The sequence below is a fragment of the Heptranchias perlo genome, chromosome 1, assembly GCF_035084215.1.
Source record: "Heptranchias perlo isolate sHepPer1 chromosome 1, sHepPer1.hap1, whole genome shotgun sequence".
Classification (NCBI taxonomy): Eukaryota; Metazoa; Chordata; class Chondrichthyes; order Hexanchiformes; family Hexanchidae; genus Heptranchias; species Heptranchias perlo.
In genome coordinates this window covers 102,532,221-102,555,634 of record NC_090325.1, presented here as the reverse complement: position 1 = coordinate 102,555,634, position 23,414 = coordinate 102,532,221, and the positions used below count along the sequence as shown (strand labels likewise).

Genomic DNA, 23,414 nt, shown 5'->3' with positions numbered 1-23,414 from the left:
CCTCCCTCCCCCCCCCCTCATTCATTCCCTCCCTCCCTCCCCACCCTCATTCATTCCCTCCCTCCCCCCCCCCTCATTCATTCCCTCCCCCCCCCCCCCATCATTCACCTCCCCCCCCCCTCATTCATTCCCTCCCTCATTCATTTCCATCCCTCCCCCCCCCCTCATTCATTCCCTCCCTCCCCCCCCCCCCCTCATTCATTCCCTCCCTCCCCCCCCCCCCCTCATTCATTCCCTCCCTCCCCCCTCATTCATTCCCTCCCTCCCCCCCCCCTTCATTCATTCCCTCCCTCCCCCCCCCCCCCCATTCATTCCCTCCCACCCCCCCCCCCCTCATTCATTCCCTCCCTCCCCCCCCTCATTCATTCCCTCCCTCCCCCCCCTCATTCATTCCCTCCCTCCCCCCCTCATTCATTCCCTCCCTCCCCCCCCTCATTCATTCCCTCCCTCCCCCCCCCTCATTCATTCCCTCCCTCCCCCCCCCCTCATTCATTCCTCCCTCCCCCCCCTCATTCATTCCCTCCCTCCCCCCCTCATTCATCCCACCCACCCCCCCCTCATTCATCCCTCCCTCCCCCCCCTCATTCATTCCCTCCCTCCCCCCCCTCATTCATTCCCTCCCTCCCCCCCTCATTCATTCCCTCCCTCCCCCCCCTCATTCATTCCCTCCCTCCCTCATTCATTCCCTCCCTCCCTCCCCCCCCTCATTCATTCCCTCCCTCCCTCCCCCCCCTCATTCATTCCCTCCCTCCCCCCCCCCCCTCATTCATTCCCCTCCCTCCCCCCCCCCCCCCTCATTCATTCCCTCCCTCCCCACCCCCCCCCTCATTCATTCCCTCCCTCCCCCCCCCCCTCATTCATTCCCTCCCTCCCCCCCCCCCTCATTCATTCCCTCCCTCCCCCCCCCCCCTCATTCATTCCCTCCCTCCCCCCCCCCCCTCATTCATTCCCTCCCTCCCCCCCCCCCTCATTCATTCCCTCCCTCCCCCCCCCCCCCTCATTCATTCCCTCCCCCCCCCCCTCATATCATTCCCTCCCCCCCCCCCTCATTCATTCCCTCCCTCCCCCCCCCCCTCATTCATTCCCTCCCTCCCCCCCCCCCCTCATTCATTCCCTCCCTCCCCCCCCCCCCTCATTCATTCCCTCCCTCCCCCCCCCCCCCCTCATTCATTCCCTCCCTCCCCCCCCCCCCCTCATTCATTCCCTCCCTCCCCCCCCCCCTCATTCATTCCCTCCCTCATCATTCCCTCCCTCCCTCATTCCCTCCCTCCCTCCCTCATTCCCTCCCTCCCCCCCCCCCTCATTCATTCCCTCCCTCCCCCCCCCCTCATTCATTCCCTCCCTCCCCCCCCCCCTCATTCATTCCCTCCCTCCCCCCCCCCCCTCATTCATTCCCTCCCTCCCCCCCCCCCCTCATTCATTCCCTCCCTCCCCCCCCCCCTCATTCATTCCCTCCCTCCCCCCCCCTCATTCATTCCCTCCCTCCCCCCCCCCCTCATTCATTCCCTCCCTCCCCCCCCCCCCCTCATTCATTCCCTCCCTCCCCCCCCCCCCCTCATTCATTCCCTCCCTCCCCCCCCCCCCCTCATTCATTCCCTCCCTCCCCCCCCCCTCATTCATTCCCTCCCTCCCCCCCCCTCATTCATTCCCTCCCTCCCCCCCCCCCCTCATTCATTCCCTCCCTCCCCCCCCCCCCCTCATTCATTCCCTCCCTCCCCCCCCCCCCTCATTCATTCCCTCCCTCCCCCCCCCCCCTCATTCATTCCCTCCCTCCCCCCCCCCCCTCATTCATTCCCTCCCTCCCCCCCCCCCCTCATTCATTCCCTCCTCCCCCCCCCCCCCTCATTCATTCCCTCCCTCCCCCCCCCCCCTCATTCATTCCCTCCCTCATTCATTCCCTCCCTCCCCCCCCCTCATTCATTCCCCTCCCTCCCCCCCCCTCATTCATTCCCTCCCTCCCCCCCCCTCATTCATTCCCTCCCCCCCCCTCATTCATTCCCTCCCTCCCCCCCCCTCATTCATTCCCTCCCTCCCCCCCCCTCATTCATTCCTCCCTCCCCCCCCCTCATTCATTCCCTCCCTCCCCCCCCCCTCATTCATTCCCTCCCTCCCCCCCCCTCATTCATTCCCTCCCTCCCCCCCCCCTCATTCATTCCCTCCCTCCCCCCCCCTCATTCATTCCCTCCCTCCCCCCCCCCTCATTCATTCCCTCCCTCCCCCCCCCCTCATTCATTCCCTCCCTCCCCCCCCCCCTCATTCATTCCCTCCCTCCCCCCCCCCCCCTCATTCATTCCCTCCCTCCCCCCCCCCCCCTCATTCATTCCCTCCCTCCCCCCCCCCCCTCATTCATTCCCTCCCTCCCCCCCCTCATTCATTCCCTCCCTCCCCCCCCCCCCTCATTCATTCCCTCCCTCCCCCCCCCCCCTCATTCATTCCCTCCCTCCCTCCCCCCCCCCCCTCATTCATTCCCTCCCTCCCCCCCCCCCCTCATTCATTCCCTCCCTCCCCCCCCCCCCCTCATTCATTCCCTCCCTCCCCCCCCCCCTCATTCATTCCCTCCCTCCCCCCCCCCCCTCATTCATTCCCTCCCTCCCCCCCCCCCCCTCATTCATTCCCTCCCTCCCTCCCTCCCCCCCCCCCTCATTCATTCCCTCCTCCCCCCCCCCCCCTCATTCATTCCCTCCCTCCCCCCCCCCCCTCATTCATTCCCTCCCTCCCCCCCCCCCCCTCATTCATTCCCTCCCTCCCCCCCCCCCCCTCATTCATTCCCTCCCTCCCCCCCCCCCCCCTCATTCATTCCCTCCCTCCCCCCCCCCCCCTCATTCATTCCCTCCCTCCCTCCCCCCCCCCCCCCTCATTCATTCCCTCCCTCCCCCCCCCCCTCATTCCCTCCCTCCCCCCCCCCCTCATTCATTCCCTCCCTCCCCCCCCCCCCTCATTCATTCCCTCCCTCCCCCCCCCCCCCTCATTCATTCCCTCCCTCCCCCCCCCCCTCATTCATTCCCTCCCTCCCCCCCCCCCCCCCCTCATTCCCTCCCTCCCCCCCCCCCTCATTCATTCCCTCCCTCCCCCCCCCCCCTCATTCATTCCCTCCCTCCCCCCCCCCCTCATTCATTCCCTCCCTCCCCCCCCCCCCTCATTCATTCCCTCCCTCCCCCCCCCCCCTCATTCATTCCCTCCCTCCCCCCCCCCCCCTCATTCATTCCCTCCCTCCCCCCCCTCATTCATTCGGCATCGCGCACGCTCAGAAGGTGAGATGGGCGCGCCGTCGCGGGGCGCGGACCGGGTCCAGGTGTGTGAGAGCGCGAGCGAGATGTGCCGCCCGCCCCTCTCCCTCCTGTTGCGTCACACAGTCGAATGGACGAGCTCGCGTTGAGCGGCGAGCGGGTTGCGCTCGAGCGCTTGTCAGTGGGCGGCGGGGACGCGGCTTCCCCCGAGCTCGGAGCCGACAGGGCCTCGGTCCTGGAGGTCGCCGCTGCTGCCCGCCGCTTCGGCAATCCGGGGGGAGCCGTGCGCTTCCTGCCCCAGGAGGCTGAGGGAGACGGGGATTCGGAGCTGGGCTCCTCTTCCTCCCTGCTGCTCTTGTATCCGGAGAAGGAGCCGCTGCTGAACTACTCGAGTCCGGCCGCGGGCTGCGGCGAGCTCCCGCAGAGCCCCGGCGGCCAAGGCCCCGACCTCAACCACTTCCCCGAGGACCCTGAGTTCACCGACATCGTCCTGCGGGCCGAGCAGGCCATCGAGAGCGGCGTCTACCCGCAGCGGATCTCGCAGGGATCGAGCGGCAGCTACTTCGTCAAAGATCCCAAGGGGGTGAGTCTGGGTCACGGGGTCGGCTGGACGGTGCAGTGTGTTCACAGCCTGGTCTTCAGGTGATTCTTGTGGGAGTTTTAGATTCCTCAACAAGTCTGAGAGATCAGGTAAACCGGCTCTGGTTTCGGCTCCGGAAGACCTTTCGACGAGATTGAACTTAGTTCAATCCCGACCGGTGAAAGCAGCGAGCTCCTCTTTACTGGTCACTGTTAGTGGTGGTACCGCTTTCACTGTGCTATAATGGTAGGGGAATCTGCCTCGGTTTTCTCATCTTGTCGCTATGTCTCTTGTTTGTTTTGCTCCTTTACATTTAATTTTTCATTCTTTCATTTTCTGTAAATCTGCAACATTTATGGAACGGGTAAGTACTGATATTTTAGCTTTCACACTGCTGGCAGTTTTAGGGAGACTTAATCTACTGGCTTTATTGAACATCAGCTTGTACAGTATGATTCTCCACAAAGAAACGCCCGAACAGCTTCCCTGAAATGCCACCACTACTGCTGAGTTCCCCCACCATCAGCATCTCGGGGTTCACAGTTGACCAGTTGCTGAGCTGGCTCAGCCCTGACTACTCAAAGCCTTTCCACAATCTACAAGGCTGAAGTCAGGAGTGTGATTGAATATTTTCCACCAACCATAACAACACACAAGAAGCTTGACCTAATCCAGGACAATGCAATTTTCTTGTTCAATGTCACTGGACTCCACATGGATATGGAGTCACTGTTATCGTGCGTACTATCACCAGGATTTATTGCAGCAACTCACAAAGGTTACTTTAACAGACCTTTCCAACCCCTACCAAGGAGGCCTAAAGCAGCAATTTTATGAGACCATCACCTCCAAGTTCCTGTCCAAATTGCGCACCATCCTGACTTGAATATATATAGCCGTTCCTTTATTGTTGTGTCAATATTTTTATAATTCTGTACCTAACACAATCTGAGAGCACAGGGACTGCAATGGTTGAAGAAATGATCCATCACCAGGGATGGGCAATAAATGCGGCCGTGCCAGTGTAGTCTGAGAACAAATATAAAAAAGGAATTAAGCTAAAATGATAGTGTTCCATAAAGACTCAGCAATTTCTTCCATTGAATTGCTGAGCCACACAGACTAGCAAGATCCCAGGTTCAATTTTCAAACTGCGTTTAGTTAGCTGATCTCAACTTGCATTGCAGCTGGGGTGCTGCAGTTGACATCAGCACTTTGGTTAAGGAGGAGAAATCAGTCAAGGTCTTGGTCATTCTTGGTCATTATCCATCGGCTGTGTTAAAAGTATGTTTGTGTGGACATTGGTTGAGGGCAAGAATGTGTGTAGTTATGCTTATCATGTTTGAATGGCTACACTCAGAGGCTCATCCTCTGGCACCTGAAGGACTAATCCAGCAAGTACAGTCTACTCTTAATTAGAAGTATCTGGCAACTAAAATGTTTTGAGCACTAAATTATCACTTTGCTGCATTGTTTACATTGCTTAATTCACATTCCTGGATAATTTGTTTTTTTTTGTGTGTGCGCAAAATGTGACTTTTAATTTTCAGGAATAGACTGTAATCAGTGACTCCAGGGGGCAATAGGAAGGTAGAAAACAGGAAAAAAACTAGTTTCACTTTCTTCCTACCCCTCTTTGATTAAAATCTCTTACTTGCCTTTCTTCTTCTGCCCTCTGCTCCCGCTGAAGTGTAGATTTGGAACATTGTTTCGGTCGCATCTTGACAGAAAAACACAGGAAGTGCTGATGTGTAAAATACAGTCCTCACTGATAACCACTAGACAGGTAAAGTTGTCTACAGTACTTGGAGGGTTGACCACTTTTATACCATAAAATCAAGTTTGGGTGAAGAATGTTTTTTCCCCCTTCAACTAGAAAATATAACATTTTCTGATGGAGAGTGTGAACTTTTGACATCATTGAGATGATTGTCCACATATATCCAGTGACAGAATTCAGAAGTGTTATTTACATTATTTCTAGCAACTTTAACTCCTAATACATTATTTTTCACTAAGATACTAAATTGAGCTTCAACGGCAATATTTGGTTGATCAGCAAAATGACTTCCACCTTAGGCCCCTATCTCATTCTGTAATTCTTTTCCTCCCTCCCCTTCGTGCCACAAAAATCCTTAGCCAGGCTTTCCATGTTGTAGAGTTTGATTTATCCAGTGCCCTCTTCACTGGCCTATCCAGTTCTACCTTGTACAAACTCCAATTCATCCAGAACATGGCAGCCCATATCGTGTCCTTTATACCCATCTTTGATAACCTCCTGTAGAATCATAGTATTGGTACAGCGCAGAAGGAGGCCATTCGGCCCATCGAGCCCGTGCAGGCTCTTTGTAAGAGCAATTCAGTTAGTCCCGTAGCCCTGCAATTTTTTCCCTTCGAGTTTTTATTCAGTTCCTTTTTGAAAGCCACGATTGAATCTGCTTCGACCACCTTTTCAGGCAGCGCATTCCAGATCATAACTACTCGCTGTATAAAAAAGTTTTCCCTCACGTCTCCTTTGTTTCTTTTGCCAATCACCTTAAATCTGTGTCCTCTGGTTCTTGACCCTTCTGCCAATGGGAACAGTTTCTCTTTATTTACTTCATCTAAACGCTTCATGATTTTGAACACTTCTATCAAATCTCCTTTTAACTTTCTCTGCTCTAAGGAAAACAACCCCAGCTTTTCTAGTCTACCTATTTAACTGAAGTCCCTCATCTCTGGAAACATTCTAGTAAATCTTTTCTGCACGTCTAAGGCCTTCACATCCTTCCTAAAGTGCAGTGCCCAGAATTGGACACAGTGCTCCAGCTGTGGCAGAACCTGTGTTTTATAAAGGTTCAGTATAACCTCCTTGCTTTTATACTCTATTCCTCTACTTATAAAGCCCAGGATCCCTTATGCTTTTTTAACCACTTTCTCAACCTGTCCTGCCACCTTCAAAGATTTGTGCACATATACCCCCAGGTCTCTCTGTTCCTGCACCCCCTTTAGAAAGGGGTTGTTACACAAGGTAAAGGCTCATGGGTTTGAGGGTAATATGTTAGCATGAACAGGGGATTGGTTAATGGACAGAAAACAGAGTAGGAATAAATGCGTTATTCTCAGGTTGGCATGCTGTAAGGATCAGTGTTTGGGCCTCAACTATTTTACAATCTATATTAATGACTTAGATGAAGGGACCGAGTGTAATGCATCCAAGTTTGCTGATGATACAAAGCTAGGTGGTAAAGTAAGCTGTGAGGAGGATACAAAGAGTCTGCAAAGGTTATAGACTGGTTAAGTGAGTGGGCAAGAAGGTGGCAGATGGAGCACAATGTGGGGAAATGTGAAGTTCTTCACTTAAGAAGGAAGAATAGAAAAACTGAATATTTTTTAAATGGTGAGAAACTATTAAATGTTGGTGTTCAGAGAGATTTGGGTGTCCTTGTGCACGAAACACAGAAAGTTAACATGCAGGTACAGCAAGCAATTAGGAAGGCAAATGGTATGATAGCCTTTATTGCAAGGGGGTTGGAGTACAACAGTAAGGAAGTCTTGCAATTGTACAGGGCTTTGGTGAGACCACACCAGGAATACTGTGTACAAGGGATATGGGGATCAGGCGGGAACTAGTGGGGAGTTGAGGTCAAAGATCAGCCATGGTCTTGAATAGCAGAGCATGCTCAAGGGGCCGCATGGCCTACTCCTACTTCTATTTCTTACGTTAATTGTACCATTTAGTTTATATTGCCTCTCGTTCTTCCTGCCAAAATGTCTCACTTCGCACTTCTGTGTTAAAGTTAATTTATCATGTGTCCGCTCATTCCTGTCTATGTCCTATTGACGTCTATTACTATCCTCCTCACTGTTCACTACATTTCCAAGTTCTGTGTCATCTGCAAATTTTGAAATTGTGCCCTGAACACCCAAGTCCAAGTCTTTAATAAATATCAAAAAAAGCAATGATCCTAGCACTGACCCCTGGGGAACACCAGTGTATACCTTCCTCCAGTCCAAAAATCAACTGTTCACTACTCTTTCTTGTCACTTAACCAATTTCGTATCCATGCTACCACTGCCCCTTTTATTCCATGGACTTCAGTTTTGCTGACAAGCCTATTATGTGGCACTTTATCAAATGCCTTTTGAAAGTCCATATACACATCATCATGGCTCCCAGTTCCACAGCATATTGACTTCAAAGTATCTTTGCCCCTGTCATTGAATTCCTATATGGCCTTACTTCACCTACCTCTGCAATTTTCTGCAACCCTATGTCCCAGCTTGCACCCCCACTCTTCCAACTCTGCTGAACTGCTTGTCCTTCCCTTTCTTTCATCGTTGGTGATAGTGCTTTCCTCCATCATTGGTGGTAGTGTATTCAGCCACCGTGGCCCTGAATTCAGGAATTCTCTTTCTAAATCTCCTCTTGCTTCTACATATTCCCCTCTTTCAAATTGAAAACTTTACTTCACTGACTATTCCTTAGGTTCCCTCCTTTAACCTCCTGTTCAGTATTCATTGTTCCCCTGTAAAGTTCCCAGAATGGTTCTTCACATGAAAGATGCTATATAAATATGTTTTTGATTCAGAATTCTGAGTGTTACTTTCCCAACACATCCTAATTGATTGCAGTGGTTCTTGCTGAGTGCTATTGATACTATACTGTTGTCAACAGTAGCTGCATGCTATTGTGATCATCCTCTGGGAAGAACGGTAATGAGTTTTTAAAAAATAATTCTAATGTGAACCCATGAAGAGTGAATTGCAAGAATGTACTTTGCAAAGCTAACTTTTTTTTATTTTCTACAATCTAGTCACTGTTGGACCAATCAGAAAACAAAGGGCCATCCTATAATCTTACAATCATAGGCACAAACTTATTATGTAAATAGATTCTTTAGTACGTCAGCTGGGCTCAGTTAGTAGAACTCCTGCCCTTGGTTCAGAGGGTTGTGAGATCGAGCCATATATCAGGACGTTCGCAGCCTGGACTGAGACCCCAGTGCAATACGGAGGGACTATTGCAATATTGGAGTTGCCACCTTTGGATGAGATGTAAAGTTGCCTACCTGTTTGAATAGGCATTTATGAGCCATGGCACTATTCAGAAGACGGAGTTCCACATGGTGGTCTTTTCTCCCTCAGATAATACAAAAGAAAACAGATTCCTCTGGTCGTTCATCTTGTTGCTGTTTGGAATAATGCTGCCATAGAATGGCTGTAGTGTTAGCAACATTCCAGAAGTATTTTAATGTAGATGTTACCTTGGAGTGTTTATACAATGATAAGACACAACGTAAATGCAAATATTTTTCTTTTGCATTTAAAAACCACTTCGAATTAATTTTTTAAAAAATAAGCTACTTATACTGCATTTTAAATTTTGTGGAGATTTGTCATAATTAAGACAGTTCTGAATAAAGATTCAAAACGTTATCACTGGAGCAGTATGCTGCAGTTTTCTGTAACTAATTTAAATCACTTATCTAAGCCAAATGCATAAGCAGCCCTGAATTTGGGGGAGGGGTTGACTTGTATCCCATAATGCTTCATGCATCCACTGTGTATCTAATAGATTGCTTTCCATTTCATTGTCTCATTTGCATTCTCTCTGGTTCCATTTGTGGGTGTCAACTCCCTCCCACCACCCTCTGCTGACTGATGGCAAGAATTCACCAGTGAGACAAACCCAACATAGGAAAACCTCAGGTTCCCCTTCCAAATTAAAGGAGCTCCATCTGAGTGTTCCTAAGCTGCAAGAATTCCAACTTGACAGCTGCCAAACTCCAGCACCGAATTGCTGAACCAGCTTCCTTGCATCTCAATCCCCATTCGCTCTAGGGTACTTTTAAATATTGGATATCTAACTCCAACTGGTACATCTTGCTTTGTATTCTCAGCTTTAAAACTGATAGCATAAAAATTAGAAATGTTTAGGCGCGTGTACACACACACACACACACACACACACACTCCTAAAATAATGGTAGAATTGAATCTCCATCAAGCAGTAAAAATCCCAGAATTCCATTTAATAAAAATAAAATGTGACTTATTCAGTTACTGAATCAGTGGCCCTGATATTATCCTGTACATGTCATAAAACCCTCCTAGTGTTGAAAGCAGTGAATCTTTTTACTCACTGTGACCAATGCCACAGAGGACGTAATAGTGTGTTTTGAATACACCAAATGTCCTCAAAATTTGCAATTCCTATCTGTCATTTCATATAAAAATGTTAAGAGAATAGTAACAGTGTGTGGGTAAAGAATTTGTTTAGATTGCTAAAACCTAAGTAACATTGTGTATACCATTATGTGTTTAAGTAGTTGTACCTGAAATGTATTAAAAGTACCATCTTTTAAGGTGCTTTAACATGGAACCTTTTGAACCAAACCTAAACTTGTAATGTAATGCTTCTATATTGCTGTGGTGTATTGCAGGCATTTGGAGAGGCAGGGACTGATTAGGAACAGTCAGCATGGTTTTGTGAGTGGAAAATCATGTCTCACGAATTTGATTGAGTTTTTTGAAGGGGTAACCAAGAAGATAGATGAGGGCTGTGCAGTAGACGTGGTCTACATGGACTTTAGCGAAGCCTTTGACAAGGTACCGCATGGTAGGTTGTTACATAAGGTTAAATCTCACTGGATCCAAGGTGAGGTAGCCAATTGGATACAAAATTGGATTGACGACAGAAGACAGTGGTTGTAGAGGGTTGTTTTTCAAACTGGAGGCCTGTGACCAGCGGTGTGCCTCAGGGATCGGTGCTGGGTCCGCTGTTATTTGTTATTTATATTAATGATTTGGATGAGAATTTAGGAGGCATGGTTAGTAAGTTTGCAGATGACACCAAGATTGGTGGCATTGTGGACAGTGAAGAAGGTTATCTAGGATTGCAACGGGATCTTGATAAATTGAGCCAGTGGGCCGATGAATGGCAGATGGAGTTTAATTTAGATGAATGTGAGGTGATGCATTTTGGTAGATCGAATCGGGCCAGGACCTACTCCGTTAATGGTAGGGCGTTGGGGAGAGTTATAGAACAAAGAGATCTGGGAGTACAGGTTCATAGCTCCTTGAAAGTGGAGTCACAGGTGGATAGGGTGGTGAAGAAGGCATTCAGCATGCTTGGTTTCATTGGTCAGAACATTGAATACAGGAGTTGGGATGTCTTGTTGAAGTTGTACAAGACATTAGTAAGGCCACACTTGGAATATTGTGTACAGTTCTGGTCACCCTATTATAGAAAGGATATTATTAAACTAGAAAGAGTGCAGAAAAGATTTACTAGGATGCTACCGGGACTTGATGGTTTGACTTATAGGGAGAGGTTAGATAGACTGAGACTTTTTTCCCTGGGGAGTAGGAGGTTTAGGGGTGATCTTATAGAAGTCTATAAAATAATGAGGGGCATAGATAAGGTCGATAGTCAAAATCTTTTCCCAAAGGTAGGGGAGTCTATAACGAGGAGGCATAGATTTAAGGTGAGAGGGGAGAGATACAAAAGGATCCAGAGGGGCAATTTTTTCACTCAAAGGGTGGTGAGTGTCTGGAACGAGCTGCCAGAGGCAGTAGTAGAGGCGGGTACAATTTTGTCTTTTAAAAAGCATTTGGACAGTTACATGGGTAAGATGGGTATCGAGGGATATGGGCCAAGTGCAGGCAACTGGGACTAGCTTAGTGGTATAAACTGGGTGACATGGACATGTTGGGCCGAAGGGCCTGTTTCCATGTTGTCAACTTCTATGATTCTATAATGTTTTGTGGAGGTGGACAGTTAATCAGGGAGTGTGAATCCTGATGAATTTTTGCTAGGTATGGTGAATAGTTGACAAATGGATAATGTTTGAAAGCAATTTTTGAGCAGGAATTACTCCATCATTATGCATATACAACTTAATTTGAATATGTAGCATGTAACTTGTGATGTACTTATTTTTCAAACACCATCAGATATTCTCAGCCTGCTTTTGAATGTCAGCTATACAGCAATTATTGGACCTAGAAATTGTGCTGTATGCGGATTCTGCTACTGGGCATCAGGAAAGTATGCACTTTATGAACTTATTTTTCTAAATATGAAATATTGGACCATTGTTTCACGACCAGTCCTTCTACAAAGGTTTCCTTTTTAGACAATTACTCTGAATCGTATGTGGGATACATGCTTTCACAAACTCTTTCTCCCCACTTCCCCTACATGACTATTTTATTTGCTAAATTTAAACTTCATTGGTTAGCCTTCTAAATAGTGAAAATGTGGCACAACATTTTTTCATGAGAATAGTCAAATGTAAATACTTTGGCTTGTCTTGATTATGGTTCTAGTTCTGTCATAAAACTACAGGTATAAAGGTTGCTTTTGTTGGAGCTATTAGTCATTAAATTAAAAATAACCCCAGTAAGATAAAGTAGTTCTGTTTGGCATTCCACTATAATTACAACAATTACAAGGGTCAAATTGCAAGACACCTATCCCCATTAGAGTTACCTCCCGCTGCAACATTCTATGCCATCAGACATACATCTAAGAGCTTACTCATTTAGTTTTGTAACACTCCTATTCAAGAAATACTTCTGGGTTTTATTCTGTATTGCCGCATTCAAAATGTACTTTCAAAGTTTCTCTGCATTGGTAATAAAAATATTTTAAATTTTCTCACAGCGAGCCTAGTTACTTGATCAATGGCATTCTCACAGACTTTACATGTGGGCACTGAAAGATGTCTCAGTAAGTGGATGAAGACTTTCCACTTTACCTCTTCCCATAATTGTCCCTGTGGCTTGGATTTTTTCTAACCTCTTCAAAACTTGCTACGATGTTTGGAGACAAACATTCTGACTAGTTGCAAGCCTTTTCTGTAGTGTTGCTCACAGGTGGTCTGGAGGACGGTTGTCATGATGAGTTGTGTTTAACTTGTCGTGTCCTTTCAACACCATTGCTCAAGTTCTATCAGGAGGGCAATAACCTCAATATGACTATTTAGACTAATTGCTGAAGTAAGTCTTTATAGGTAGGTAGCTGCTAGTAAATCCCAGGCTTCTGCCTGGAGAGAGGCCAGATTATCCAGATCAAAAAAAGCAGCAGGAAATGCCTGACTTTCTCTATTTTTGACAGACTGAGATGCGCTAAATTCAAGACATTTTCTTTTTGCCTCTTACTGGGTTAAATGATTACTCTTGCGTGAGTAATTGGTCCTTTGTTTTTTGAAGTATTTTTCTAAATATAATCTTAAAAATGGGAAATCTGTAGAACGTTATATTTGTCCATTTTAGCTTCTATTTGGTAAAATGTATGTAGCCAGAGTAATGGAGGCCGAGGTGCTTCTCGTAGAGTGTGTTTGATCTCATTTCAAAATCATGAAGGGTCTAGACAGAGTAGATAGAGAGAAACTGTTCCCATTGGCAGAAGGGCCAAGAACCAGAACACATAGATTTAAGGTGATTGGCAAAAGAACCAAAGGTGACATGAGCAAAAACTTCTTTACACAGCAAGTGGTTATGATCTGGAATGCACTGCCCGAGGGAGTGGTAGAGGCAGATTGAATTGTGGCCTTCAAAAGGGAACTGGATAAGTACTTGAAACAAAAAAAAATGTGCAGGGCTACGGGGATCGGACGGGGGAGTGAGACTAGCTGGATTGCTCTTGTGTAGAGCCGGCGCAGACTTGCTAGGCCAAATGGCCTCCTTCCGCACGGTTACCTTTCTATAATTTGTGTCGGGTTTGTTTTATCTGAATTTAATGTAAAGATAGGTAAGTATTAAGATAAGTCTTGTAAAATAACTGAGATCTTCCTTTAGGCTTTTGAGATGTGTGTGCGCTAGTAAAATCTCAGTTAGCAATGATAATAGATTTATTTTTAAACTGAGAAATCATGGGGAAGGGCTGAAACCCATGGTGCAGGGCACCTCAACTTGAGAACAGTAGGAGAAATTGTATATAATACAAATTCGGTGGGTTTTTAAATTAACTGCCAAGGTTGTGAAAATGTTGGTTTGGAGACCATTCCACAATGAAATTGATTGACAGTGTGAGTAACTGCAAATGATGTTGATTACACTTCATTTGGTTTAAGCATTTAGTTTGATGACATACATTTAAGCTTTGTTTAAATAATAGAAATACTATGGCTATTCTTTGAGAGATTTTTTTAAAACTTGTTTTTGTAATGGGGGTTAGATATGGCTGTATAGACCAAGATAAGAATTTTGTTCAACTTGTGCTGAAAATAATCAGCTGAAGACGGGGCAACCTTTAGACCCAATTGCTGAATGTGTGATTGGGAGATCCAGTCCAAAAGTTCTAACATGCTGCTCCTATGGTGAAGTTACCAAGGTATTAGTTAGTACTTCTATGTTGCCTACTGCCTACTATGTGTCATGTTGTCCCTTTGTAGCACAACTATCTAATTGAACTGGCTCAGGCAATTGCATATATTTGCACATGGGCACTTCAAGCAAATTCTATTATGACCTATATTGTAATGTTTGTATCCACCAAGTATATTAACATATATAGTTTTTCTTAAACTCACTGACATATTACAAAAGTCCTTTTTTTAAACTTGGTACAAAGAAATTACCTTGAAGGAAAAATGGCTCACATTTCAATTTGAAGAGATGTCCTAGTGAGCCCAATTGACGGACTTATTTCGTGCAGTCTTTCAAATTGGAATGTTTCAGGCACATTGCTTCCACAAGTTACAAGCTTTGGTTTTCAAAAAAGTGAAACTTTTATTGTCTGTGTGCATCTTCAAGCTGAGAGGGAAAAATGAGACTTCAGTAAAGAATGAACTTGAAAATAACTTAGTCTATTTTAAGGGTCATCGTATCATCATGCTTTCGTTTACGTTTGCAACAAAGAAAATTAAATTGAGGACATTCGACAGTTTCTATAAAGTGTATCTTACATTATGTTATACTTTCCAGTTCATGCCAGTACTATACATTCAGTAATTATGTCTTTAACTGGGTATCTGGTTATTGGACTGCATGGGAAAGAGCTGCATAATTTTTATTTTTGGATTTAAATGGTTAGTTATGTTTCCTCTCCCTCAAATCTATAGACAGTGCTATTGATTATTCTTCTGTTCATTTTTTAGTGGTACCTAGTGCCAAGTTGGCATCTTTCTGAAAAAGTAAGTTGTGGTTTATGCAAATGATTGGCCCTGACACAAACCTGGCCCATAAATGGCAGCTCCTTCAGACTCATTGACTCTGCTTTACCTATTCCATCACATGCCCACCCAAATGGTGGCAACATACCCCTCATCACCCAATCCCACCTTGGCCTGCCTCTCTCCCCAGCACCATAACCCCTCTCCCTTATCATTCTAAGTTCTCATTATCTATAGCCGTCTTAAATCCTATGGTGACTTCCTCACTGAGATCTCCCCCCTGAGCCTCTGCAATTTACTCCGTGATTTGAGCCTACACTTAAATTCCCTGTCAGACTTCTGTACTCTGCTGCCATTACTTGGCTTCACCCTTCACCATGAATTTCATCATCCAAATCACCATGTCGAGCTCATCATCTCGCAAGGCCTCGCCACCTCTGAGTTTGCAATCACTGATGATGCTATCTTTACTACTTCATCTTACTTACCATCCACATCTCCCTGCCTATTACCAATTCCACTACCATCACTCCTCTTCCTCTGCCCCATCCACTCTCCACTCCAGCCCCTCTCACCCAAGCCACAGCTTCTGTTACTCTGCAGCTTCTCTTATCTTTCCTCAGCCTGCCCTTTCCAAACTATTCTAAGATGCATATTCTGCACCTTTTGATTTCCTCCCCACCCAAGTTCTGACTACTCAATTATCGTTTCTGAACAAATGCTTGTCAACACAATCAGTGGCTTTCTTTACTGTGGCACTAGCCCCCTCTTCAAAACTGTAGTAATCACCCCCTTCTGCCTGTCATCTAAAATTACCACCCCATTTCCTTCAGTCCAATTTCTGTCCCCTCAGCATCAAGACTGCCCTCATCAAATTCACCAGCCATATCCTTTATCGCCTGGTCAGTGTTATCCCTCCATATCCTGCTGAATCTCTTCATAGCGTTCAACACTGTCGACCACATCCTTCTTCACCAGTCTTCCACGGCCCAACTCCATGGATCTGCCTTTTTGTATTTCCACTCCTACCTGTTACATTGCCGCCAGTACATCTGTAACGACTTTTCTACCCACCCCTACATTGCCACCTCTGAAGTTCTTCCCAAGGATCCATTCTTGGCCCATCTTCTTCCTCATTTACATGTCAATGTCAACACCCAGCTTTACCTCTCCTCTGCTTCCATTGCATTTGCAATCACTTCTATGCTGTTAGGCTGTCTGTCTTACATTGCTTCATTGAGCCAGGATTTCTGACAGCTGAACATTAGGAAGACCAAATCCATAATTTTCAACCCTTTCCACTGGCCCTGTCCTCTTCCCCCACCCTCCCTTTCCGCTGGCCGGGTCCTTCCCCCACCCTCCCTTTCCGCTGGCCGGGTCCTTCCCCCACCCCCCCTTTCCGCTGGCCGGGTCCTTCCCCCACCCCCCCTTTCCGCTGGCCGGGTCCTTCCCCCACCCCCCCTTTCCGCTGGCCGGGTCCTTCCCCCACCCCCCCCCCTTTCCGCTGGCCGGGTCCTTCCCCCACCCCCCCCCCTTTCCGCTGGCCGGGTCCTTCCCCCACCCCCCCCCCTTTCCGCTGGCCGGGTCCTTCCCCCACCCCCCCCCCCTTTCCGCTGGCCGGGTCCTTCCCCCACCCCCCCCCCCTTTCCGCTGGCCGGGTCCTTCCCCCACCCCCCCCCCCTTTCCGCTGGCCGGGTCCTTCCCCCACCCCCCCCCCCTTTCCGCTGGCCGGGTCCTTCCCCCACCCCCCCCCCCTTTCCGCTGGCCGGGTCCTTCCCCCACCCCCCCCCCCTTTCCGCTGGCCGGGTCCTTCCCCCACCCCCCCCCCCTTTCCGCTGGCCGGGTCCTTCCCCCACCCCCCCCCCCTTTCCGCTGGCCGGGTCCTTCCCCCACCCCCCCCCCCTTTCCGCTGGCCGGGTCCTTCCCCCACCCCCCCCCCCTTTCCGCTGGCCGGGTCCTTCCCCCCCCCCCCCCCACCCCCCCCCCCTTTCCGCTGGCCGGGTCCTTCCCCCACCCCCCCCCCCTTTCCGCTGGCCGGGTCCTTCCCACCCCCCCCTTTCCGCTGGCCGGGTCCTTCCCCCTTCCCCCCCCCCCCCCAACCCCAACCCCCCCCCTTTCCGCTGGCCGGGTCCTTCCCCCCCACCCCCCCCCCTTTCCGCTGGCCGGGTCCTTCCCCCCCACCCCCCCCCCTTTCCGCTGGCCGGGTCCTTCCCCCCCACCCCCCCCCCCTTTCCGCTGGCCGGGTCCTTCCCCCCCACCCCCCCCCCCCCTTTCCGCTGGCCGGGTCCTTCCCCCCCACCCCCCCCCTTTCCGCTGGCCGGGTCCTTCCCCCCCACCCTCCCCCCTTTCCGCTGGCCGGGTCCTTCCCCCCCACCCCCCCCCCCTTTCCGCTGGCCGGGTCCTTCCCCCCCACCCCCCCCCCTTTCCGCTGGCCGGGTCCTTCCCCCCCACCCCCCCCCCCCTTTCCGCTGGCCGGGTCCTTCCCCCCCACCCCCCCCCCCTTTCCGCTGGCCGGGTCCTTCCCCCCCACCCCCCCCCCTTTCCGCTGGCCGGGTCCTTCCCCCCCACCCCCCCCCCTTTCCGCTGGCCGGGTCCTTCCCCCCCACCCCCCCCCCCTTTCCGCTGGCCGGGTCCTTCCCCCCCACCCCCCCCCCTTTCCGCTGGCCGGGTCCTTCCCCCCCCCCCCCCCCACCCCCCCCCTTTCCGCTGGCCGGGTCCTTCCCCCCCCCCCCCCCCACCCCCCCCCTTTCCGCTGGCCGGGTCCTTCCCCCCCCATTTCCGCTGGCCGGGTCCTTCCCCCCCACCCCCACCCCCCTTTCCGCTGGCCTGGTCCTTCCCCCCCCCCCCACCCCCACCCCCCTTTCCGCTGGCCTGGTCCTTCCCCCCCCCCCCCCCCACCCCCACCCCCCTTTCCGCTGGCCTGGTCCTTCCCCCCCCCCCCCCCACCCCCACCCCCCTTTCCGCTGGCCGGGTCCTTCCCCCCCCCCCCCCACCCCCACCCCCCTTTCCGCTGGCCGGGTCCTTCCCCCCCCCACCCCCACCCCCCTTTCCGCTGGCCGGGTCCTTCCCCCCCCCACCCCCACCCCCCTTTCCGCTGGCCGGGTCCTTCCCCCCCACCCCCACCCCCCTTTCCGCTGGCCGGGTCCTTCCCCCCCACCCCCACCCCCCTTTCCGCTGGCCGGGTCCTTCCCCCCCACCCCCACCCCCCTTTCCGCTGGCCGGGTCCTTCCCCCCCACCCCCACCCCCCTTTCCGCTGGCCGGGTCCTTCTCTCCCCCCCCCCCCCCCTTTCCGCTGGCCGGGTCCTTCCCCCCCCCCCCCCCCCCTTTCCGCTGGCCGGGTCCTTCCCCCCCCCCCCCCCCCTTTCCGCTGGCCGGGTCCTTCCCCCCCCCCCCCTTTCCGCTGGCCGGGTCCTTTCCCCCCCCCCCCCCCCTTTCCGCTGGCCGGGTCCTTCCCCCCCACCCCACCCCCCCTTTCCGCTGGCCGGGTCCTTCCCCCCCACCCCACCCCCCCTTTCCGCTGGCCGGGTCCTTCCCCCCCACCCCACCCCCCCTTTCCGCTGGCCGGGTCCTTCCCCCCCACCCCACCCCCCCCTTTCCGCTGGCCGGGTCCTTCCCCCCCACCCCCCCTTTCCGCTGGCCGGGTCCTTTCCCCCCCCCCCCAACCCCCCCTTTCCGCTGGCCGGGTCCTTCCCCCCCCCCCTTTCCGCTGGCCGGGTCCTTTCCCCCCCCCCCCCCCTTTCCGCTGGCCGGGTCCTTCCCCCCCACCCCACCCCCCCTTTCCGCTGGCCGGGTCCTTCCCCCCCACCCCACCCCCCCTTTCCGCTGGCCGGGTCCTTCCCCCCCACCCCACCCCCCCTTTCCGCTGGCCGGGTCCTTCCCCCCCACCCCACCCCCCCTTTCCGCTGGCCGGGTCCTTCCCCCCCACCCCCCCTTTCCGCTGGCCGGGTCCTTCCCCCCCACCCCCCCTTTCCGCTGGCCGGGTCCTTTCCCCCCCCCCCCAACCCCCCCTTTCCGCTGGCCGGGTCCTTCCACCCCCCCCTTTCCGCTGGCCCGGTCCTTCTCCCCCCCCACCCCCCCTTTCCGCTGGCCGGGTCCTTCCCCCCCCCCCCACCCCCCCTTTCCGCTGGCCGGGTCCTTCCCCCCCCCCCCCACCCCCCCTTTCCGCTGGCCGGGTCCTTCCCCCCCACCCCCACCCCCCCTTTCCGCTGGCCGGGTCCTTCCCCCCCACCCCCACCCCCCCTTTCCGCTGGCCGGGTCCTTCCCCCCCACCCCCACCCCCCCTTTCCGCTGGCCGGGTCCTTCCCCCCCACCCCCACCCCCCCTTTCCGCTGGCCGGGTCCTTCCCCCCCCCCACCCCCCCTTTCCGCTGGCCGGGTCCTTCCCCCCCCACCCCCCCTTTCCGCTGGCCGGGTCCTTTCCCCCCCCCCCCCCCCACCCCCCCTTTCCGCTGGCCGGGTCCTTCCACCCCCCCCTTTCCGCTGGCCCGGTCCTTCTCCCCCCCCCCCCCCCCACCCCCCCCTTTCCGCTGGCCCGGTCCTTCCCCCACCCCCCCTTTCCGCTGGCCGGGTCCTTCCCCCCCCCCCACCCCCCCTTTCCGCTGGCCGGGTCCTTTTCCCCCCCCCCCACCCCCCCTTTCCGCTGGCCGGGTCCTTCCACCCCCCCCTTTCCGCTGGCCCGGTCCTTCTCTCCCCCACCCCCCCCTTTCCGCTGGCCCGGTCCTTCCCCCCCCCCACCCCCCCCTTTCCGCTGGCTCGGTCCTTCCCCCCCCACCCCCCCCCTTTCCGCTGGCTCGGTCCTTCCCCCTCCACCCCCCCCTTTCCGCTGGCTCGGTCCTTCCCCCCCACTCCCCCCTTTCCGCTGGCTCGGTCCTTCCCCCACCCCCACCCCCCCTTTCCGCTGGCTCGGTCCTTCCCCCCACATACCCCCCCCCCTTTCCGCTGGCTCGGTCCTTCCCCCCACATACCCCCCCCCCCTTTCCGCTGGCTCGGTCCTTCCCCCCCCCCCCACACCCCCCCCCTTTCCGCTGGCTCGCTCCTTCCCCCCCCACACCCCCCCCCCTTTCCGCTGGCTCGCTCCTTCCCCCCCCACACCCCCCCCCCCCCTTTCCGCTGGCTCGGTCCTCCCCCCACCCCCCCCTGTCCGCTGGCTCACTCTTTCCTCCTCCCACCTCCTTCAAACCTTATATCCCATCCATCACAAGGAATGCTTAATTCCACCTTCACAACATTGTCCCTGTTGCTATTGAAACATTTATCCATGCTTTCGTCCCTTATAGACTCTTGCTTTTATTACTTCTCCAATACCCTCCTTTTTGACCCTTACTAAGTGCCACTTGCCAATCAACTCATCTTCCTTGACCTACACTGTCACCTAGTTCCACAAAAATTACAGTCCTCTATCCTATCTGTAAATCCACCTTGGCTCTACTTTCCAAAATCTTCCTCCCTAAACCTCGCTTTAAAAGCCTGCTTGAATCACATATCTTCAACCAAGCTTTGGATCATCTTTTGATTCTCCCATTAAGAATTGGCATCTCTTTCATTCTTCCTCTTAAGTGCTTGGGGATGTTTTTCTAGTTAAATGTGCTATAAATGTAAGTTGTTTGAGAGCAAGCAAAAAGGCTGCAGTTGTCAGTAAGGATTTAAATGTAAACCAGGAGAACATAGTTTTGTGGTTTACAGATTTAGTACCTGATTAGATTACGCAGACTTAGACTCTATCATGTCACGTTATTCTGCACTGATGACATTTCACAAGAGGGGGTGAAAAGGCACTGTTCTATTTTGGTTATTCTCTACATACTTTTCAGTTTTAAAGCAGATTTTTACTGCAATTAAGATCCAGATCTTTCAAACTGAGAGTGAAACTCAAGCTAGTTATAACCATTGTCAAAACCCCAAAATGCGACTGTTGTCCAAGAATCTTTCCTATCATCTTTTTTAATATTTTGCATATGAACAGTTTTTATTTTTACTTCAACCTCTTGCAGGTGACATGGTGCATTTCACCTAGGCTGCTACTTGCAGTTAGTGTGATATTTTCATCGAAGAAATAAAGTTGTCGTACAGTTACAGAAATTTCATTTACTGGAAATGAAATAGATCGTTCTATATTAGAAAGGAATTGAGAACCTTTGTTTACTTTCCCATATGCATGTAATAAGATGGCTGAGCTATTGAGCAGCAGTTACATTGAGTTCTGAAAAGAAACCACAAGAGCGATGGTTTCGCAGTATTTGACATCATTAGACACCACGTTCCCAAATTTAAGTTGCTCCTCTGCACCTGTCAACTTTGTACATTACATATTAGGTAGTGTATGGTGTTAATTTCTGAAGTTGTTTTGAGTTGCTTTTTATGTTAGCTACCGAGTGAATGTCATCAGCAATCTAGAGCAGTGGGGAAATATGAATATGACAACTGGACATGAAAGTGTACAGTATCATACAAATGGAAGGTCAGCAACAATTTTTGTGTTGATGGAATATAGGAAAGTATGACAAAATGTACTGATTGGTTATATAATTTTAAGTATTGCACAGGAAGTTATCTATATTCTTGGGGTGTTCCAGTTACCCTTATTACAGTTCTTATTTATACTCCTAAAGCTGCTTTTTTCTTTTTTTAAAAAAAGCAACGTAGATTTATCTCGTTGGAATCCCAATGCACTTCACATCGTGAACATCTCACTGTCGTGTAGGTAAATACAGGAGGCAAGTTGAGCACAGCAAAATCCCAGAAACAAACGAAAGGCCACTGTTGGGTGAGGGAGTAATATTAACCAGGACACCGGGAGAATCCCCTGCTGCTCTTGTATAGTTCCATGGGATTTGTCATGCCCACCCGAATAGGCAGATGGAACATTGGTTTAATTTCTCATCTGAAAGGCAGTGCCTGATGCGGAATAAGCTGAAGGAAAGAAAGCAGCTGATACTTGTTAGGGAAGTGATGTCAGTGTGGGGTAGGGAATACTGAGTTGAATGTCTGTGTTTGATGCTATTCCTAATCTACATTGATGACGTGGATTCAGAAATGCAATGCAAACTGGTCAGATTCACAAGTGACACTAAACTGGAGGCCTGGGGTTGTGGTGGTAGGTGGGGGGGCGGGGCGGTGGGGGGGGGAAGAGGAGAGTCAAGTTGGAGGAAACCATAAGAGACCTACAGAAAATTAGATGAAATCTGCAAATGGACAAATCAGTGGCACATGAAATTGAATAAAGTCAACTGCTACACGTTGGAAGGAAAACTGGTTGTCACATGCATACTTTGGATGATGTAGAAATAGCTAACTGTGAAGTGGAACAGGATGATGGATTTTGCTCTTCAACATGCCAAATTATTATGGAGAAGAACTAAAGCAAATAGAATGCTTAAATATATTGCTAGGTCGGTTGAGTACAACTTGGAAGATGCCATGTTAAAACTGTAGAATGCTACGGTCAGACCTCATTTCGTGTACTGTATTCAGTTTTGATTGCCAAGACATACAAAAAATATTTAAACTACAGAAGCATGGCAAATCCACAAGACTGATCCTTAGTGTCAAAAGGATTGACACCTTACAAGCAAAGACTGGAGAAACTTGGGCTCTTCAGCCTTGAAAGGAGGGCATTGAGAGGAGACCCTGTAGAAGTATAAAATATATTCGTGTATTTTTAAGGTTAATCTAGAACACTGCTTAAGGATACTAGAACAAGGGGGCATTGGTTAAAATTGGTGAAAAAGAAGGGGTAAGCTTTTCTTCATTCTGGATGGATGAGCTAGGTTGGGCCAAAAGGCCTTCGTCATCTGTATTTACCCTGCAATCTTGCGCTTGGGAATTTGTGTGAATTTCTTTTTCTCTCTAATTCCCCCTGAAGTTTAAATCCAGTGACTTGATGGATGAGGCTTCAAGCAGCAGTCTGTGTTCATGCCTCTAGAATAACTTCATGAAGCACATTGTATCTTATTTTGTTACTGTAAAAACCTACGTGTTAAATTAGACACTTCACTAAAAGTGTGAATTGTGAGAACCAAAGTTGCAGTTCTTTGAAAATTCTCACATCCTGATCCATTCTTGAAACTGAGCTAAAATACTTATTGAATTGTTAAATTGTATTCATAAAATTATAGAATTTTATTGTGTAGAAGACGGCCATTTGATCCACCATGTTTGTTACTTATTCAGCTGGAGTTAATCTACTCCAATTCTATTTCCCATTCCTTTCCCTTATATTAATTTTCAAATACTTGTCAATTCCCATTTAATTGATGTTCTGTTTTCCTGAATAGCCACCTGGGTAAAGCATTTCATGTTCTAATAACCCATGTGGGGAAAAACACAGTCAACTCCTCCCTACGTTCTTCTAGTGCACCCTGAGTTTATACCCCCTTGGTATAGATTCACAGACACTGGAGACAATCTTTCACAATTATCCCCTCAAACCTTTTATAATCAAAATCTCTGCTCCAGTGGAAAAAGCCCCAACTTTTTAAGCCTTTCTGGGTAACTGGAACCCCTCAT

General features: G+C 50.8%; 1 protein-coding gene across 1 annotated transcript in view; it reads left to right on the top strand.

Moving 5' to 3' along the window:
- The first annotated feature begins 3,250 nt into the window (after positions 1-3,250).
- The window catches only part of pi4k2b (phosphatidylinositol 4-kinase type 2 beta), a 49,699-nt gene continuing 29,535 nt past the window's right edge, over positions 3,251-23,414 (top strand). The window contains exon 1 of the mRNA XM_067989154.1: positions 3,251-3,810. Within this exon, the coding sequence (XP_067845255.1) occupies positions 3,358-3,810 (453 nt within the window). The 5' untranslated portion in view covers positions 3,251-3,357. The remainder of the gene's footprint in view (positions 3,811-23,414) is intronic.